The sequence below is a fragment of the Aricia agestis genome, chromosome 22 (assembly GCF_905147365.1).
Source record: "Aricia agestis chromosome 22, ilAriAges1.1, whole genome shotgun sequence".
Lineage (NCBI taxonomy): Eukaryota > Metazoa > Arthropoda > Insecta > Lepidoptera > Lycaenidae > Aricia > Aricia agestis.
The window spans coordinates 7,422,606-7,437,717 of NC_056427.1; the positions used below are offsets into that span (position 1 = coordinate 7,422,606).

At 36.7% G+C, this 15,112-nt stretch overlaps 4 protein-coding genes across 7 annotated transcripts in view; 2 read left to right on the top strand and 2 right to left on the bottom strand.

Annotated features, from left to right (window-relative positions):
• The window catches only part of LOC121738205 (gastrula zinc finger protein XlCGF57.1-like), a 106,712-nt gene that overhangs the window by 5,154 nt on the left and 86,446 nt on the right, over positions 1-15,112 (top strand). The window lies entirely within an intron of this gene.
• On the bottom strand, positions 1,357-3,583 carry LOC121738219 (zinc finger protein 525-like). Of its 3 annotated transcripts, none has more exons than XM_042130175.1 (5): positions 3,437-3,583; positions 3,072-3,191; positions 2,854-2,980; positions 2,537-2,629; positions 1,357-2,002 (listed from the first exon to the last, which is right to left on the bottom strand). In XM_042130175.1, exons 1-5 carry the CDS (start codon positions 3,542-3,544, stop codon positions 1,428-1,430), a joined length of 1,023 nt encoding a protein of 340 aa, XP_041986109.1. In that variant the 5' UTR covers positions 3,545-3,583; the 3' UTR covers positions 1,357-1,427. The 3 variants fall into 3 exon arrangements, with proteins under 3 accessions (XP_041986109.1, XP_041986110.1, XP_041986111.1); XM_042130177.1 differs by lacking the exon at positions 1,357-2,002 and adding an exon at positions 2,265-2,395; XM_042130176.1 differs by lacking the exon at positions 3,437-3,583 and having other exon boundaries at positions 2,854-3,000; positions 3,072-3,152.
• The window catches only part of LOC121738200 (zinc finger protein 260-like), a 190,336-nt gene continuing 176,707 nt past the window's right edge, over positions 1,484-15,112 (bottom strand). Inside the window, exons 8-9 of the mRNA XM_042130119.1 lie at positions 4,067-4,077; positions 1,484-1,548 (exon numbers count right to left, since the gene is read on the bottom strand). Of these exons, the coding sequence (XP_041986053.1) occupies positions 1,541-1,548; positions 4,067-4,077 (19 nt within the window). The 3' untranslated portion in view covers positions 1,484-1,540. The remainder of the gene's footprint in view (positions 1,549-4,066; positions 4,078-15,112) is intronic.
• LOC121738212 (gastrula zinc finger protein XlCGF57.1-like) lies at positions 3,845-11,688 on the top strand. Its single transcript, XM_042130161.1, has 5 exons — positions 3,845-4,009; positions 6,418-6,537; positions 8,530-8,656; positions 8,964-9,230; positions 10,612-11,688. The coding sequence occupies exons 1-5, from the start codon at positions 3,902-3,904 to the stop codon at positions 11,667-11,669; spliced, it is 1,680 nt and encodes a 559-aa protein (XP_041986095.1). The 5' UTR covers positions 3,845-3,901; the 3' UTR covers positions 11,670-11,688.

Here is a 15,112-nt window from a genome sequence, read left to right on the forward strand (position 1 = left end):
TTATTTCACCGTGAACTTTATTTCCTGTTATATTTATTTCCTCTATGATGGCTTCATGCGGAGTAGTGTGATGGAGCTTTTTTATCACTAGCCGACAGCATCTTTGGTCTTTTCAATTGAATGTGTGGCCTATTAAGTTCTTTTCTCGCACTAGTGCTAGTATTTTCTTATAGGTTTCTAGGTTGACACTACTGGAACTGAGTTGATTTTTATTGACTATTTTCAGGAAGAAGTCGTCTTTGTTGGCAATGGTGTACACCAGTTCGGTTAATTTATTGACATCTTCAATGCCATATAGTATGATTGGAGGTGTTTTGCTCGGACGTGTCTCATTAGTAGTCGCCTCAGAGTCCTTTAGGTCGACCTGCAAGGTGCTAAATCTATTAGAGGTTTTCACCACTTCGGGAGATGGTGACTGTGAGATCTTCTTTCGCTTGAAGGCTCTAGCAGTTGGTACCCTTTGCCAATCTGGGGGACCAGTTGAAATCGGTTGAAATACTTGCTGCATCATCTTCTTATCTTTCAAGGTGTCAAAAATCAACCAGAAAAGTAACTTATTTTGCGTAAGCTGTCTAAATAATAAAAGATAGAACCATAAAATGTTCTAAGTTATTGTAGACCTTATAAATATGTACAAAAAAGTCTGTGACACATTATATCTATCTATGTCGAGTGAGGCACAATAACCATATTTTATTTCTTTAAAAATCTTGATTTTTTGAACTACATTTAAACGCGTTTATCTTACTCATGCTATTAATCCTTATCAAAATAAATTATTTCATCACTAAGTACAGTTTATTTAGATAATATTTGGTCTTTGAATGATTAAAATTTGATGTTTGGTTTTGAAATTATGGCGAAATTAAAAAAAAATATGATAGTGGGCGTCACCAGGGCGGGGCTGGGGTACGCGTGCGGGAGGAAGACAATATGTGCAGTGTCAAGTGTGCAGCCTTTAAGCCACTCTGACATTGGCAACTCACCGAGGCGGCCATTTTTAAAAGAAGAAGAAGAAGAAGAAGAAGTGTGCAGCCAGCGGTTACCTAATGACTGCATCGTTTTGGAGTCTGTGAATTGACCTGGGAATCATTTTGCTGACCGAGTCTTTCGTGGGTAGGCTTTTTGCAGTGGTAACCGACATCCACGCGGGCGGAGCCGCGGGCGACCGCTAGAGTGTAATATAGGTAGAATATTAACCATTAGATATTCGTTATTATGCGGAAGTGTGGCAACTGGCAAGTGATACAACTTCCTTTTTATTATATTAGACATACACATAGATCTAATACACATCCATGACCCAGGAACATTGTTCCGTCGGCGGGATTCGAATCCCCGGCTTGAGCTACCACGTGAACAACCACTGAGCCACAGAGGTTGCCGAGAGAATCACACTAAAGCACTTATAAAATCCATAATAATATTCATACTGTATGAGTACGAATGTGACTTTTTAAATGGCTCTTCTGTGCAAACTTCTTCGTACATATATCACAACTGAACGGTTTGTAGCCTATATGAGTTCGTTTGTGCACATTCAAATCACTCTTTCGCGAATATTTCTTTGAACATAGGTCGCATCCAAACGGTTTCTTGCCTGTATGTGTTAGCATATGGCTCTTTAAGTTACTCTTTTGTGAGAACTTCTTTGGACAAGTTTCGCAGCTATACAATTTGGTGCCAACATGGGCTTGTATGTGTACATTTAAATGGCTCTTCTGCGAGAACTTTTTGGAACAGATGTCACAAGTAAATGATTTGACGCCCGCGTGGATTTGTAAGTGGATATTTAAGCTGCTTTTTCGTGTGAACTTCTTTGTACATAGTTGGCATTCAAATGGTTTTTCGCCTGTATGTTGTCTGGAGTGATATCTTAAGTCACTCTCCCATGAAAAGTTCTTCAAACATACATCACAGCGAAATGGTTTTTTGTGACTGCTGGACGATTGTTTATCTCGGTTACCACAATTAGTTTTGTTCCGCTTGTCTTCTGGAATATCTAAAAATATAGTTTTATATTAAAATGCTTTTTAATAGTATTTTTATAAATAGTATTTCAATTGTTCAGACAAGACTCAAGCTAATATTTGATTACATACCTTGCTCTATCTCTATTTCTATCTCTTTTATTTCTGCATTTCTTAGTTCTTGTACCCGACAAACTTGTTCACTCCAACCTTCTAGACATACTTCTGAGTCTGACTTAATCGCATGCTGCCAAATATTACTGTCGATACCACATTGACTTTGTTTCACCATATTTAATCCCAGAATGTCTAGTTTTTGTGAATTAACATTGGCTTCTATAGATAGCTCCTGTTTAACGCCAGAAAGAGTGTCTTTAGATACAGTAAAATGTTTCTCTTTGTGGTCATTTTGTATGGTTTCATCTCTTGAAAAACAAAGAAAGAATATCAAATTATTTGTTGTTTAGTTAAAAGGAACTACCGGGGTATTCGGTTTGTACTTGGCAAAACAAATTATTAGAACCATGTGACGTAACCTATGAGCGCCAATTAAGATCAATACCTACCATCGTCACTGTTCAGCTCCATCTTTACATTTAACTCCTGCTTGAAAATAATATTCGTTTCATTGGTACTCCGAGTTTGATCCTGTAGAGCACCTGAAAATTACTAAGTCTTGTTCTATATTTGCCACAAAGCGTGTCAAATTTTTATTAACAAATTGTTGAACAAAATTGTAACGAGTTGACTTGCATTTTGCTGATTTGTAGAACGGAATTTGTTTTCAATTTGGTCCCTTTCACAAATTTGGGTTTACAAATGTAACAAGTTTGCCACAGTATTTATAATTTTACGGCGACAGTTACAAAAATAAGTAACTTACTGTCATAGTAGTTAAATCCTAATTCCCTATCTAACTCCTGTTTGATATTGGAAAGATTAGAAATAATTTTAGTCCTTGATGGTGACAGTTCTAACAAACATTTGAAGGCTCCAAACTTAATTTCAATCTGAAAACACATGAATACCTCTAAATACAATACGAAATAACTCTTCAAACTATATATTATGTTTAGCAAAATATAACCATTGCTTTAGTACCTTATTCTGAAAAATGTCATCAATGAGACCTCGTGTCTGCACGGCCAACTGCTGCAGCTGGTGACATTGTCGCAGTCTCGTGTGGCAGATGTAACACACCCAGCACTCAACATCTGTAATCTGTTGATGAAAAAATAAACATAAAACCTCAGTGAGGGTTCCTAGCATAGAGAATATATTAAAACTTGTGACTCACGAGACCTCAAAAGTTTGTATAATAATTAAGTGTGGAACCAGCAAAAGACCATAATAGTAAAATGATATAAGTAATAATATAAGTGATTCTTCCATCATATTGTGTCCTGGCATTTCCAAATCATATCATAATGTACTTAAACCACGACTGCGGAGCTCAACGTACCTACCTTAAAATTGGCGAGATTCTCATAAACATGCAGCAAACTTGTATCGTAAATATTAATAGTCCTTTTGTTTATAGATAAGCATATAGAGCAACCAGCACTTTTTAACATTTTGTACGATTTAAATCTCTTTTAAAATAAATATGAACATACAGCTAAAGCACAAAAATTGAGAAATAAGAAATTTTTATTATCGCAATTCAACACATAATATTTATATATTTATTTGACATATCTACTTCTTTGTCTTCGAAATTACTAGTTACTACCACAGATTTCGCCGATTCATTTTCGTCCGGCCTGTGGTCCGAAGTCCGGACGTGAAAGTGGCCAATCAGTAGTAAAAATTGGTGGCTTAATAGAGGAAGGATAAATGTCAAATTAAAAAAATGTTATGTGCATAGTTTTGGTTTTGTGGTTCTGTTTTTTGTTTCTTGGTCGATTTTATATAAAATAAAGTTAAATAAAATGCTAAAAAACGTTTGTTGTGCTATATGTCTATCTATAAATAAAAGTACGATCAACATTTATAATACAGATCTGTTGTATGTTTATGAGACCCTCGCTAATTTCAAGGTATCTTATTTTCTTTTTATTATTGTTAAAATATTAATAAGATTTTATCCTAAAGACCTGCTACGTGACGCATCGTTGCAATTAAATGCATTTAAAATGAGCCATTCCAAACTAAACTTAATTTGCTACATGAGAAGATACACGACTTAGCGCCCGCGGAGATCGGATGCCCTTAAAATTTTGAATGGCTCATTTAAAAATGCATGACAACGCCTCGCGAACATTGCATTATGAATTGACCCGAAGACATTACAAATAGGGTTGCCAGATGCCCGGTATTTAAGCATACAGTCCGGTATTTTCGAGGCCAGTCCAGTAAAAAATAAAAGGTCATACCGGACAGAACAATGTCCGGTATTTTGAGAAAAGTCTTTATTTAATTAAGTAAGTTGAAATTTAATATAATAAATAAAAGGCTTTCTCAAAATTAGCATAGTCTTGGCGACCACAATTTTATGACAGCAATAATAATATAAACAACTGTATTTTTGTGACCTACCATTCTAAAATCATTTGGGGTTGTCCGGTATTTTTTGACTCACCTGGCAAACCTAATCTATACTAATATTATAAATGCGAAAGTATCTCTGTCTGTCTGTCTGTCTGTCTGTCTGTCTCGCTTTCACGCCAAAACTACTGAACCGATTGTAATGAAATTTTGTACACAGATAGTCTAAAGCCTGAGAAAGGACATAGGCTACTTTTTAACTGGAAAAGGGGGTTGTAAGGGGTTGAAAATGCGTAAATTTGGTCAAATTAAGTTCCAAAAACTCAAAATAGATGGAGCCAAGAGTCCCCTAGATCGCGCTATTGCTTGCTCATGCGTATTTCTATAAGAGGTGGTACCATGTTAAGCTACGTTTTTCGATTCTTTCGATTGTTATACACGTTCTATACTATATATAATATAATATATTATAAATGCGAAAGTATCTCTGTCTGTCTGTCTGTCTCGCTTTCACGCCAAAACTACTGAACCGATTGTAATGAAATTTTGTACACAGATAGTCTAAAGCCTGAGAAGGGACATAGACTACTTTTTAACTGGAAGAGGGTAAGGGGGTGAAAATGCGTAAATTTGGTCAAATTAAGTCAAAATAGATGGCACCAAGAGTCCCCTAGATGGCGCTATTGCTTGCTCATGCGTATTTCTATAAGAGGTGGTACCATGTTAAGCTAGGTTTTTCGATTCTTTCGATTGTTATACACATTATTAACTAAGAACTCACCTACCAACTTAGATTAGATATCAAATTCAAAAACAACAGCGCCAAAACTACTGAACCGATTGTAATGAAATTTTGTACACAGATAGACTAAAGCCTGAGAAAGGACATAGGCTACTTCTTACTGGAAAATGGGGTTGTAAGGGGGTGTTCATGCGTAAATTTGTTCAAATTAAGTTAGTTCCAAAAACTGGAACAGATGGCGCCAAGAGTCGCCTAGATCGCGCTATCGCTTGCTCATATGTATTTCTATAAGAAGTGGTACCATGTTGAGTTAATATTTCGATTTTTTCGATTGTTATACATGTTATTAAATAACTCACGTACCAACATAGAAATCAGAAACAACAGTCTACCAATAATAAATACTAAATAGTTTATGGCCTATGGGTATTGGCTATTGGGCAAAGCTAAAGTTGTGTAATGCATTATGCAGCTATGTTGTGTAACGCTAAATAAGCTTTAAAAGGTATAAAAAAGTTTAATTAAAAAAAAATCATATTATGTGCACACTACACGGCTGTTTTGGGTATTTTGATTTAAGGTGTACCAGGGTTTTAATAAGCTTTTGACACCAATTTTATTGACACCGAGCGCTATAAACTGAAGTCCACGCGGACGAAGTCGCGGGCAACAGCTAGTTACAAATAAAGCTGATCTTACAACCGCATACCAAAGTGGATCTTTTAGTATAGCTGTACTGTAATAACTCCAGTTGAAATCTTTTGTTTTTTTCCATGATAAACGACACTACAGTTTAGTAGCTGTATTTTAACTAGTTTAACAAGAAAAATTATCTTCAAAATGCACTAGGAACAGTCTCAAACAGTTGTATTGACTATTTGCCTGATTAAATAACTCAGGGGTTCCCAAACTGTGCGCCGCGGTGCCCTGGTGCGCCGTGGAAAGGCGAGAGGGGCGACGTGACTCGATCCTCCATCATTATCCGAAACCACAAATATTATAAAATTTAATTATGTAAAGCAGGTAGATTATTAAATATTTGTTTATTACCATTTACCTGCTTAACCAAACTATAATCGTTAAAGGTATTAATTTATGTATCTTTTTCTAATAGCTAGGTAGAGTAGGGCGCCGAGCCGTGACAAAATATTTTACGTGTAACTGCGCCGCAGACTGAAAAGATTGGGGACCCCTGAAATAACTTATTATTGTCAATAGGTTGCAGACGTTGAATGCTGGTTATGCTACATCTGTCATACGAGACTGCAACAATGTCACCAGCTGCAGCAGTTGGCTGTACAAACTCGAGGTCTCATTGATGACATATTCCAGAATAAGGTACTTAAAATTACTCTTGTTTAGACAGTATCAACACTTTCAATAAAAAAAGTATGTCTGAGAGTCACATTAAAATAAAACTAAATGCCAGAAGAAGAAATTGACAGGAAAAGTATATAGGATAGTTTCATGGCGTAGCGCATTCGCATAAAAACCTCTGTGGCTCAGTGGTGAGCGCGTTGGTAGCTCAAGCTGGGGGTCGCGGGTTCGAATCCCGCCGACGGAACAAAAAAAAAAGTTTTCAATGTTCCCGGGTCTGGATGTGTATTAAAAATATGTGTATGATATAATAAAAATCTTAAATATATGTATAGTATAAAAGTATTAAATATATTTTTATTTTATTATTATTTCTGTGTGGGAAAATTTCCAGACAACATCTTATAAGATCTCATTTGTTATCAAACATATCTCAACATGTAAATACTTTTAAAGATGAAATTAAATTTAGCCAGATGCCTATCTGGTAACAATGAGTGAAGAATACAATGAGGTATTCACTGTAGGGTTACAGAAGACTTAAGGACGCTAGCACATAAAAATTAACAGGTCGTCTGTCAGTACGAATATCGACGTTAAAGACATTAAAATAACATTCATATCAGCGCGCCTTGTACAGTGGCGGTTACGACGCTCGCCGCGTTCTTGATAGGGCGAAAATGTATGAAGAAATTTGAGAGTTTCGGTGAATTCCGGTGACTAGACTTACTAAAGTAAAAAATTCTTATAAAGGTCAATGTATACGCCTTTATAATAAGATCCCAGAAATCGTTCAAAATCTCTCAATTAATAGATTTAAAAAAGTTGTTAAAGAACGTTTGTGTACCAAAGCGTACTATAAAGTTACTGATTTCATGAATGATAGTACAGCATGGGAATAAGGTCGCCCCCTGCAGAGCTGTTTCATTATAATATGTATAATAATTGTACACTCGTTGTATTTTATTTATTTCTAAGTCATAATGACACTGTTATTTTATAATATTTTTTTTGTAATTTTCCATCTTTTTAGAAAAAGATGGCCCCGTGCGAGTTTCTTACGCCGGTTCTTCTCGCCGGGTTAGTTCCCGAACCGGTGGTAGGCATCTGTGTAGCCCCGACGTTCAGAGAATATTTGAAAAAATTTATTCTGAATAAAAAATTTTGAGTTTGAGTTTGAGTGTTTCTTATTTTTGTTATAAATGGAAATGTTATTTATTTTTATATAAAATATTTAGCACTTCGTTCTGGGGACTTAATAAGCAACAAATTTTATGTATATTTATTTTCCTTAGTTCATAGTGTATTATATAGCTATACTGGTACCTAATCAGACCCCATTTTTTTAATCTTTTGCGATTATTGCGATGAAAACGTATTTATGTGAAAATTTTGTATGCGGCTATAAAAATTTTATGGTGTAGATGTAGAGATGAATATATATCTTTCATTTGAAACCAAAATATCCACGCAGTGTGACTCCTAATTCTTTAAAATGGTACCTGAAAATCGCTGATGTTTGTGAAAAAATGTGATAGCGTCCTTAATACACTTGTTGGTGGATTGTGGACAAAATCGTGATCTCAGAAGCCAGTTGTTCCCAGAAAATTTGTTTGGGGGGCAAATTAATATTATTTTGGCGTCGCAAGAGGCCCGCACTTTAATCAGGTGCTATTTATTGTCAATAAAGGGTCGCATAGTTTAATTGTTTTACTAATCTATAATATAAAAATGAGTCGCTGAATGTGTTGCTAAGCGCAAAACTCGAGAACGGCTGAACGGATTGGGCTAATTTTAGTCTTAAAATATTCGTAGAAGTCCAGTGAAGGTTTTTAAGTGACAAGAAGTTCACCGGGACAGCTAGTTTTGAATACTATGTGGCTGGCATAGATGCCAAGTGCTGTATAAGCCTTGTCAAAAAATTTAATAAAAAAAAAACAAAATGTGTTCAAAACATTGTTATAGTTAAGATTTGACTAAAAGATTGCCTTTCATTATTTTTTTACTTTTTAGATAGATATTAAGTTTGGAGCTTTTGGATCTTTGTTGGAGTTGTCGACCACAAACACGATGATAACGGACACAACATATTACGAGACACCAGCACCAGACGTGCAGATTCAATTTTGTGATGAGAGAGGTGGGTTGTAAGTTATGTTGCTATTTTTTTTTAATAAAATTACCGGGCAAACAAGCAAGATAACCTGATGGAAATGGAAATGGAATGGAAACGACAGATCTACACGAGAAAAAATGTATGTCATGTTAGGGTCAATAGAGATAAAGAGACAAATCATCAAACATCGAGAAAACATGTAGACAAAATTTTCTCGTTGGCGCATGCTAGGCGCACAGTAGTCTAATTATTTCGAAACTTTCCATAGCCAATGACAATACAATAATTTGTTTTAATTTTTTTCACTATTATTTATTTATCTTGTTTTCAGGTGCCATCTCGGATCCCAACAATGTTACAGTAGGAAGCCTTCCCACAATATCACAGGATCCTCTTCTAGACAACACAGCGGTACCAGATACCAGTCACGGTGTACAATCAAAGATACTATTGGAAGTTAAAGTTGAGAATAACCAGTATGATGATGAATATCCTCTCCCGACGTCGTCACACTTCATAGGCAGCCAGGAGAATATAGTGCAGGGCACAGTGAGCGCAGAAACTATACAACATATAAGAAGGGAGATTGTCATTAAAAGTAAGTTTTTTTTTAAGAAATAAGGGGGCAAACGAGCAAATGGGTCACCTGATTTAAAGCAACATTTATACGTGAGAGAGCCATGCTTCGGCACGAATGGGCCGGCTCGACGGGAGAAATACCACGTTCTCACAGAGAACCGGCGTGAAACAGCGCTTGCGCTGTGTTTCGCCGAGTGAGTGAGTTTACCGGAGGCCCAATCCCCTACCCTATTCCCTTCCCATCCCTATTACCCTATTCCCTCTTAAAAGGCCGGCAACGCACCTGTAGCTCTTCTGATGCTGCGGGTGTCCATGGGCGACGGAAGTTGCTTTCCATAAGGTGACCCGTTTGCTCGTTTGCCCCCTTATCACATAAAAAAAAACAACCGTCGCCCATGGACACTCACACAACATCAGAAGAGCTGCAGGTGCGTTGCCGGCCTTTAAAATTAAGAGCCTGTTTTACCACATGCTGATAAAGTGCCGGATAGGCTATCCACAACTTATTTGACAGATTCTCCATGCTCTTATCTGTCAAGTTAAGTGGTGATGAATGTAATTCGGCACTTGTCAGGAAGTGGTTAAACAGCCCCTAATTATTTTTTCCATTTTATGTGATAAAAAAATACGTGTGGCACTCGGAAACTGTCCTGGTGAAGTTATTGCATAGCAATTTTATCAACTTGTGCAATTATAATTCGTATACGTCTAGTCGCACGCACACAAATACCGTGCCGAAGTCTGACGATGCACGGCAACGCCAATTTCGCTACGGAATTTCTTGATGCGGTCACACAGCTTAAATAATGGTAAAAAAAAGTTGAGATAAAAGCTATGAAATAGCTTAAATAATGGTAAAAAAAAATATGCGGTGATTGGTGAAAACGGGTAGGAATAATTCCCAATTTAACCAACACCTAACCTACTAGAGTTGATATTTTAATGGATCATTAAACGCTGTACACCACTATCGTACATTTTCCGACTAGTGCCAATTTCACCAATATCTGTTAAAATTTGGTGAAGTTGGCACTAGTCGGAAAATTCGGTAAACAAAAACATAGCTGTTGTATTTCCTCCATGTATCTCATAGTTTTATACACTCCCATTAAATCTTTTGAAACATGTACCTACTATCAGAGTTGATTCATAAGAAGCGCTTACACGGGCAATAATTGCTCGGCGACACAAATGGAGCGATCTGGAGCAATATGGTTTCGTTTGACAGCTCGAGATTGTTGCTCTATTCCGCTAGGTATATTAACTTTATGTGGTATACATAACACTCAGCCGACATATGTTGACATAATCCGACCAAATGGCGTAGATCCGTCAACTGCCTATAAATAAATTTCTCCGATACAACCCATACTCTATTCTTATAACAGACTATTTTTTAGGTCGTGAACAAGTCAACAAGGGGCGAGGTCACGTCAGAAAAAAAAGGGAGAAACTGCACAGATGTGACGAATGTTATAGGATCTTTAGATTCAAGAGTCAATTATTCGATCACCTCAGGACACATAGAGGGGATAAACCGTTTTCCTGCGACCTTTGTACCAAAGCTTTCAAACGTATCAGCGATCTGCAGAGACACTCAAGAGTGCATACCGGAGAGAGGCCCTTTAGTTGTGAAGTATGCTTCAAATGCTTCAAGTTCAAAACCGATTTGTACCGCCATATCAAGATACACAGCGTAGAGAAACCTTTGAGATGTGAGGTTTGTCCGAGAAAGTTAAAAAATAAAGAATGCCTAAACAGACATATGAAATTGCATCTCGGCACACAAAAATACAGCTGCCACGTTTGTTCGAAGAGATTTTTGTACGAAAGCGACGTGCATCGTCACATGAAGACTCACAGCCAGGAGAGGGCGTTCAGTTGCGATATGTGTTCCAGACTGTTCACAGAAAAACACAATCTAGATAGACATATGAGAATTCACCTAGGCGACCAACCTTACGGCTGCCAGATATGCGGGAAGAAATTTCTATACGAAAGCGCCCTGCAACGGCATTTGAGGACTCACAAGCAAGAAAAAGAATACAGCTGTGACATTTGCTCGAGAATGTTTACGGAGAAACAGAATTTGGAGAGACACATGAGGCTGCATACGGGCGACCAACCGTATAGCTGCCATGTATGTAACAAGAAATTCTTATACGACAGTGGTCTACAACGTCACATTAACACACACAAGCAAGAGAAACCCTTCAGTTGTGACGTTTGTTCGAGATTGTTCGCAGATAAACAAACTCTAGAGCGGCACATGAGGTTGCATATGGGTGACCAGCCGTACAGTTGTACTTTTTGCACGAAGAAATTCTTGTTTGAAAGTCATTTGGATCGTCACATCAAAACTCACAACCAGGAAAAGCCATTTAGCTGTGATATTTGTTCGAAAATGTTCACCGAAAAACATAATTTAGTTAGGCACTTGAGAAAACATGAAGACTAGCCGTGATGTATAAAGGAAATATACTAACTGTAAATTATAATGACATATTAGTATTTAATATTTATAATCTAGAAAGCCATAATCTGTAAGAATCAAAATTTGGAGGATACTGTTAATATTATATGGTGTTTAAGACATTCTGAGTAATGCGAGCTATGAATAACAATATGTTCAATAGGCTAGATGACTATTTTTTTTTCTTATTGGTAATTGAAAGACCCTTAAAAAATCGCTGAAAGAATGACTCTGATAGCTTAAAAATTCACCAAGATATGACCAGTATATAATAAAGTACTCTGTGGATATGACAATTCAAACATCTCATAAAATAGACCTGCTCGAAACGCTCCATACAAAGTGCTACGAAAGACTGACGTCACTCTTTCGTAGTTTGTACGCATCGGGAGACAACTTTGTTCGATAGGTATATCAAATATTGCGTTTATGAAAGTGGTTTCATAACAAAAGTTGCTTTTAATTGCATAAGTTATCGATTGGTATACAAATATTAAGAAATTTAATTGAAAAAAAAAATCGACTTGATTATCTAACTTTGAAGGCGCATAACAAAAAAATAAAAATGCTATCGAGTGTTCCCAAAATTACAGTTTGGGAACACTTATTTTTCACCGTGATTTCTCTATTTTATTAACAAAATTCGCTAATCTTTGACCTTGTCATCATCCCTATTGTTCAAATAGTAGAATAGGCCTATTTTCACCAAACGCCATTTACGGACATTTCACCAACTTTTCACGCCAACCATGTCCTTAGGACTTTGGTGGCACTCAATTATAATTTATAGGTGAAAACATTTGTGTCTTAAGAAATTAAAGACTCTAAAATATCGCTAGAGTCGTCTTTAGAAACGGTTGGTGAAAACGGGCACTAGTTTTTGACGAGTAGTGATATCTCAGTGACCGAATTTCTTGTTTCTATGTATTTGGTGGTGTATAGTTACAGTATTAAAATTACTTAGATTTTAAAACCTAAGATTCTACTCCTGATGTGAATTTATTGATAAATATATTATTAAATTATGCACAATTTTGCTTTATTAGTATAATTTTTTACCATCCGTTATCCTTTGTTGTGTTATGTTGATAGATATCTGTATAAGAGTAGATGTTTTTCTACGTACCTATATTATCTACAAAGTATATTCCGTTTCAATTAATTGATTTAAAGTAAATAGCAATTGACATTTTATTTACATTAAGGTTTACATTAAGGTGGGTTGCACCAGAGGCGTGGTTAAAGTTAAAGTTATTTTTATAGTTAAATATAAAAGGTAGTTCCCGAACCGGTGGTAGGCACCATAGCTAATATTAACATTCTGAAAGTATTTTCTTTAAATCTACTCAGAAATAAAACATTTTTTATTTTGTTTTATTATTTATTTTAATATTAGAGAATATTTCGCAAAGGTCGTAGCAGAGGGCGCTGCTTACACATACAGCACTGACCTCCATTATACGAGTACGCTGGACTTATGATAACCTTTGAAATGACAGCTATTTTTTGTGCCTATTTGAAGCGGAATCAGCGCCCCCAATGCGGGGTAAGAGAACTAAATCTGACGTAAAAATGACGTCTGAAAGTCGCCATATTGGCGCTGATAGCAGTAGTAGGAGTACTTGGAACTAATACTAGTGATGACAACCAATAGCGACTAAGCGGCCATTTGCAAGTTACGTCAGATAAAGTATGTCCAGCGTACTCATAAACCTATAATGCTATGTCTATGAGCGTACTTGTATAATCCAAGGTCAGTGACATACAGTAAATAATCCATAGAGTAAACATTATAGCAAGCTTGCTAATGTATACTCTAAGAAATAATCCGACAGTTTGCACACGTCATGTCAGAATATTGACAGAAGAGTTGTCAAAAGTCGAACAAAACTTTTTGTTTACTGTCTGTGCTAATTCCGCCTCTAGCGTGAAAACATTGCCGTAAGTCGTAACATTATGTCCTCTGATGATATGACATTAATTTTAGATATGCATTAAAAGGCTATAAAAAACTGAAGGAATTTGTTTTATTTTTGACTTTGGTGACATATAAATATTGGTGAAAGCTTAAGAGCCGTTTTCACCAAACGCGTGGGATGTTTGGTGAAATGAAAATGGCCATTATAGTTTTTGAACTTTTTTTTTATGAAATCAGGGGGGCAAACGAGCAAACGGGTCACCTGATGGAAAGCAACTTCCGTTGCCCATGGACACTCGCAGCATCAGAAGAGCTGCAGGTGCGTTGCCGGCCTTTTAAGAGGGAATAGGGTAATAGGGGAGGGAAGGGAATAGAGTAGGGGATTGGGCCTCCGGTAAACTCACTCACTCGGCGAAACACGGCGCAAGCGCTGTTTCACGACGGTTTTCTGTGAGCCCGAGATATTTCTCCAGTCGAGCCGGCCCATTCGTGCCGAAGCATGGCTCTCCCACGTCTAAACTTTCCCCTTCGCAGTTATTTATTTCTGCTTCGGCAGTTTCTAGGATCGATTTTGATTCTATTTGAAACAGCTAGAGAAGATTACGGAAAAGGATATAGGCTACTTTTAATGGGTAAAAATAATGTTACCATCATTTCCCAAGTTTCCGCTTTGCTCGTAGGAAATCGCATGAAACGTCTAGTTTAAAATGAAAACAATGTTGTTTCGATTTGTATATTGTTATATTATATATTAGCAGCTAGCAGACGAGAGCGAAATAGTAGGTCTTTCAATCAATACAGAAAAAACTAAATTGATGACCAATGGAGAACAGAAGGAGACAAAGGTAAATAACAACACCATAGCATATGTAAATTAATATACATATTTAAGTCAAATAATTTCACCAGAAGATCACATACAGAAATAAATAAATTCAATAATAAACAATGCCTGAAAGGGGCAGCGTACTTGTTTAATGGAGGTCAGTGCTTACTGCTTGCATATTATGCATGACATATGGCTGCCAGACATGGGCATTAACGGAAAAACAACGTAAATCCCTACAGGTATGTCAGAATAGCATAGAAAGGAGTATGTTAAGCGTCAAACTAAAAGAAAAAATTAAACTGACAGAAATACGGACAAAAACTGGGGTAAATGTGACATATCCAGTTGAGAGGCTAAAATGGAAGTGGATAGGACATATTATAAGAAATAGGAAAAACAAATGGGCCAAAGATGTCACTCTATGATACCCACGAGAAGGAAAAAGAAGACGAGGAAAGCAAAAGAAAAGATGGAAGGACGAGATAAAAGCAATAGCAGGTACAGCATGGAGCAGGAAGGTATGGATAGACAGTTGTGGGAGAGTTTAGGGGAGGCCTTTGCCATAAGGCAATAAGATATAGTTAAAAAAAAATGTATAAAGTATAATTATCGTAGCTAGCACGGGGTTTCCCAGTCGATTCTTCAGAAGAAAGTAATGGCAGTTTCTTTCCCATGTCTACA

Excerpts from the sequence above, each read along its gene's own strand:
- LOC121738219 (XM_042130175.1), bottom strand. The coding sequence starts at position 3,544 with ATGTTAAAAAGTGCTGGTTGCTCTATATGCTTATCTATAAACAAAAGG. Across the intron at positions 2,981-3,071 it reads ATGACATTTTTCAGAATAAG|ATTGAAATTAAGTTTGGAGC; the intron begins GTACTAAAGCAA and ends ATGTGTTTTCAG. Across the intron at positions 2,630-2,853 it reads AGGATTTAACTACTATGACA|GTGCTCTACAGGATCAAACT; the intron begins GTAAGTTACTTA and ends AGTAATTTTCAG.
- LOC121738212 (XM_042130161.1), top strand. The coding sequence starts at position 3,902 with ATGCTAAAAAACGTTTGTTGTGCTATATGTCTATCTATAAATAAAAGT. Across the intron at positions 6,538-8,529 it reads ATGACATATTCCAGAATAAG|ATAGATATTAAGTTTGGAGC; the intron begins GTACTTAAAATT and ends TTTACTTTTTAG. Across the intron at positions 8,657-8,963 it reads TCAATTTTGTGATGAGAGAG|GTGCCATCTCGGATCCCAAC; the intron begins GTGGGTTGTAAG and ends TCTTGTTTTCAG.